General features: G+C 52.7%; 1 protein-coding gene across 1 annotated transcript; it reads left to right on the forward strand.

The window, feature by feature from the left end:
- Window positions 1-900: 900 nt before the first annotated feature.
- Window positions 901-2313, forward strand: LOC144173084 (uncharacterized). The gene has a single exon (XM_077701599.1). The coding sequence runs from the start codon at window positions 1082-1084 to the stop codon at window positions 1475-1477; it is 396 nt and encodes a 131-aa protein (XP_077557725.1). The 5' UTR covers window positions 901-1081; the 3' UTR covers window positions 1478-2313.
- Window positions 2314-4882: the final 2569 nt, after the last annotated feature.

Here is a 4882-nt window from a genome sequence, read left to right on the forward strand (position 1 = left end):
GCTGACAAGAATGGTTTCAAACTGAATCCCGGCAAAAGCTCTTGTGTTGTGTTCTCCAGGAAGCGTGGGGTCCACCCAGACCCAGACATCACTCTTAACAGCGTGTCGATTCCTGTGAACAAGGAACACAAGTTCTTATGTATTTTATTCGACGAAAAGCTGACATTCATCCCGCATATCAGACAGCTTAAATGCAAATGCTTAAAAACTATGAATATTTTTAAGGTCCTCTCACATCAAAATTATGGGGCCGACAAACAACTCTTGCTGCGCCTTTACACGGCCTTTGTGGGGTCTCGGCTCGACTGCGACAGTGTCGTGTATGGGTCTGCTACAAAGACAGCACTCAAAATGCTTGACCCCGTGCTTCATCTTGGCCTTCGCGTCTCATGCGGAGCTTTCCGCACTAGTCCTGTCGAGAGTCTGTATGTCGAGTGTGACAAATGGTGCCTAGGGCATCAGCGGGAGTATGTTGACTTGCTGTATGCATCTAAGATCGTGTCTCTTACCAACCATCCTTTTAATCCTATCATGAACGATACATCAAATTTACAACTCTTTATAAACAGGCCATCTATCTCCTTACCTTTCTCTCTCAGAGAGGAGGCTTCTGCACTGAAGGCCCCTGTTTCAGGCACGCACAAGACACCCATCCATAACTTTATTCCATCATGGCATCTTCGTCCTGTATCATGCGACCTATCATTCACACTAGTAGAAAAAATAGTGTACCCAGGAGTGCACTTCTGCAGCACTTCCTGTTCCTGCAGGACAAGTACAGGTGCGCAGAATTCTATAGCGACGCGTCGAAAACTGGTTCTACAGTTGTCGTGTTATCTGTTATCTCTGTCGCGGCTGCACACCAGGGTGCGCGGGCCGAGGTGACGTCACTGGCTGGATTGTATAAAACGCGGCTGTGAAATAAACACGGGGCTTTTTCTTGTTTGCGGCTACATCGGAGTGGCGTCAGTCTTTTGCTCGCGTCACCGCTCCCAAAGGAGCGGACACGACATGGTGTCAGAAGTGGGATGAGCCTCCTCTCCCTCCGTGGCATTGCGGCATTCACCCTGCACTCGTTCGTATGATGACGGACCAGAAAGCGGCAGCCAGCCCACCAGCGGCCGCCCTGCCACCGCCTGCGCCGTTCAACTTCGACAGGACTTCCGAGTGGCCAGAATGGATTACGTCCTTCGACGACTACCGCTACGCATCGGGGCTCAACGACAGAACGGAGGAAGCCCAGGTGAGGACGCTGTTGTACACCATGGGCAGGCAGGCCAGGAAAATTTTTCAAACGTTCGGCCTGACGGAGGAAGAGTCCCGAAGCTACGCGGTGGTGAAGACAAAGTTTGACGCTCATTTCGTGGCCGCCAAGAACATAGTCTACGAAAGCGCTAATTTTCATCGCCGGAAGCAAGAGCCCGGAGAAAGCGTGGACAAGTTTGTGACAGCCCTGCATGAGCTAGCCGACCGCTGAGAATTTGCAGAATTCCGGGAGCGCATGATCAGGGACAGATTTGTCGGAGGCCTTCGAGACGCACAGCTGTCAGAAGCTCTCCAGATGGATGCCACTCTTACGCTAGCGACCGCTCTAGCGAAGGCCAGACTCAAGGAAACAGTCCACCGACAGCAACTGGAACTTCGGGCCGACAGCAACGAGGCAACGACTGGAGAACTGGGCACCATTCAACGGACACCGAACGAGCCGTTTATCAACCGGGAGGGGTGCACCACCGAACAGCAACGACAGTCGCTGCAGCCATGGTCACGAGAAAACCGCCGACTACCAGGGTGCCGGTTCTGTGGACGTGAGAATCATGCGAGAACCCGGTGCCCCGCACGGTTATCACGGTGCCACCTTTGTGGAACCAAGGGACATTTCGCCGTGGTCTGCCAGAAGTCCAAGGAAAACAACCAGGTGGGCGTGTCTGTGCTAGAAGGCGAAGGACAAAATTTTTTTCTCGGGACACTCGGCAGCTGTAATGCCAGATACGCGGAAGTGTGTATTAACAATGTACGCGTATGTGCAAAAATTGATTCGGGAGCCGAGGTCACTGTCGTTCCTCCCGATTTCCCCGGTGTTCCGCCTCGCATAGACAAATCACAAGCTGTGTTGAGAAGCGCCGCAGATGAGCGCCTTGATGTTAAGGGTTCCTTTCCTGCTGAGATAGTTTGGAAAGGCAAAACCGCGCGACAAACAGTGTACGTTGTTGAGTCACTGCAGTGTGTTTTGCTAGGGCTCCCAGCAATTGAAGCCCTCGGTGTGGTCAAATTTGTTGATGCTGTTGATGATAAACAGTACGAGTACTTGTATCCGCAGCTCTTTCGTGGCCTGGGCATGATGCCCGGCGAATACACCATTCGCTTGAAGGAGGGCGCGGTTCCCTTCGGAATTTTTACACCTCGACGAATACCCATTCCGTTAAAGGACCCTATCAAACTAGAGTTGGACATACTGGTCGAAAGTGAGGTCATTCGGAAGGTTGACGGTCCGACTAAATGGTGTGCAGGAATAGCGCCAGTAGCAAAACCATCCGGGGAAGTGCGAATATGCGTGGACCTAACCCAGCTGAACAAGAGCGTCCTACGTGAACAGTTTGTGTTGCCAACTATAGACGACGCCCTTGGGCAATTGGCGGGGGCCATATACTTTTCGAAATTGGATGCCAATTCCGGGTTCCACCAGGTTAAGTTGGCAAAAGAAAGCCAGGAGCTGACAACTTTTATCACTCCGTTCGGTAGGTACTGCTTCCAGCGACTGCCGTTCGGTATCAGCTCGGCTCCGGAATACTTCCACAAGCAAATGGCTGAAATCTTGGAGGGCCTCCCAGGGGTGGTGAACCTAATGGATGACATTTTGGTTTACGGATCAACGGAACAGGAACACGACGAACGGCTGCACGCAGTACTCGAAAGGCTCGTAAAAGCTGGCGTGACACTTAATCGGGCAAAGTGTTCTTTTTGTGTCACACGGGTAGCGTTTTTAGGATACGTGGTCGATTCTTCAGGAATCAGGCCAGATCCCAAAAAAGTTCACGCCATAAACGAGATGGCTACACCAAAAAGTGTTGCGGATTTACGCAGGTTTTTGGGCATGATAAACTATCTGGCAAGGTTTGTGAGCAATCTTGCTGACGTATCAGCACCGCTCCGCAGTCTGCTCTTGAAAGACAGAGAGTGGCATTGGGGCCCGCCCTAGCAAAGAGCATTCGAGGCTCTAAAAGCGTTGATCACCTCGGCGCAATGCGTCGCGAAATTCGACCCCAAGCTGCGCACCATTGTGTCGGCCGACGCATCGTCGGTAGGTCTCGGCTGTGTGCTGATGCAAGTGCAGCCGGACGGCGAAAGGCGGCCCGTTGCGTATCACTCTCGGTCATTAACACCAACGGAGCAACGATACGCGCAAATAGAAAAGGAAGCGCTGGCGCTGACGTGGGCGGCAGAAAGGCTCTAGTGTTTTTTGATAGGGCTGGAATTTCAATTTGAGACAGACCACAAACCGCTTGTATCGCTGCTGGGGCAGTCGCCGATTGATGTGCTGCCCCCCAGAATACAAAGGTTCCGATTAAGGCTCATGCGATTTTGCTTTTCGGTATCTTATGTCCCAGGAAAGCAGATTGGTACCGCCGACGCTCTTTCCCGGGCACCGTGCAAGGAAGCTGGTTTAGCGATGGGAGAGCTAGGTTGCAGCGAAGTGTCGAGCCATGTAGAAGGCTATATTGGCGAACTCAAATTTTCAGCACACTGGGACAAAATGAAGAGGGCGCAAGAAAAAGATGAGACTTGCAAACAACTTCGCTGGTATTGTAGGGCAGGCTGGCCCCGTTGCGCAAAAGTAAGCAGTTGGCTGAGTTCTTACTGGTCGCAAAGAGCAAACCTCACGATATGTGGCGGTGTTCTTCTGCATGGGTCTCGTTTGGTGGTGCCTCGGAGTCTAAGGAGCGAAGTTCTCCGTTCATTGCATGAGGGACACCAGGGCATTGTGAAATGTCGCGCAAGGGCTCGGGAATCTGTGTGGTGGCCAGGTCTCAGCGCCGAGCTGGCAGCTTTGGTTAATAGTTGTCAGGACTGCGTGACGCTGCGCGTTCAAAAAGTCGAACCGATGATGCAATCAGAGTCTCCCAGCTTGCCTTGGCTAAAGCTAGGAGCTGATCTTTTCCACTTGCGCGGAAGAGACTACCTTGTGGTCGTAGACTATTTTTCTCGTTATCCGGAGCTCGCCCTATTATCTTCCACAAGCTCTTCGGCGGTCATTGTACAAATGAAGAGCGTATTTGCCAGGCACGGGATCCCAGAAATTGTTGTGACTGACAACGGTCCTCAGTTCGCGTCTTAAGAATTTGCTGCGTTTGCGGCCAGTTACGGCTTCCATCACGTCACATCCAGCCCCAGGTACCCGCAATCAAACGGGGCAGCCGAGCGTACGGTACAAACTGTAAAACGGCTCTTGGAAAAATCGGTTGACCCGTACCTAGCCCTCCTGGCGTATAGAGACTCCCCTGGGCCGTTGGGCACAAGTCCAGCCCAGCTACTGATGGGCAGGCGCTTACGCTCTACGCTCCCGGTGCATCCGAAAAAACTTGTACCATCAAAGGCTCGGGGTTTCAGGAGCCTTCAAAGCAGAGACGAGGCAGTTCGGAACAAGCAAAGGATCGACTACGACCGTCACCATGCGGCTACCCCCTTGCCACCCCTCGCACCAGGAAACCGGGTGTGGATAAAAGACTGCAAAAAGCCGGCAACGGTGTTGAGTTCAGCCCTGAGGCCTCGGTCGTATAGGGTACGGACCGATGACGGAGCGGAGCTGGAGAGAAACAGGAGGACATTGGTTAGGTACAGTGAGCGAACCAGCGGGCATGCCCCGTCTTACGACTTTCCTGCC

Source organism: Haemaphysalis longicornis, unplaced genomic scaffold, assembly GCF_048455015.1.
Source record: "Haemaphysalis longicornis isolate Haplotype H1 unplaced genomic scaffold, Haemaphysalis longicornis Haplotype H1 scaffold_29, whole genome shotgun sequence".
NCBI lineage: Eukaryota > Metazoa > Arthropoda > Arachnida > Ixodida > Ixodidae > Haemaphysalis > Haemaphysalis longicornis.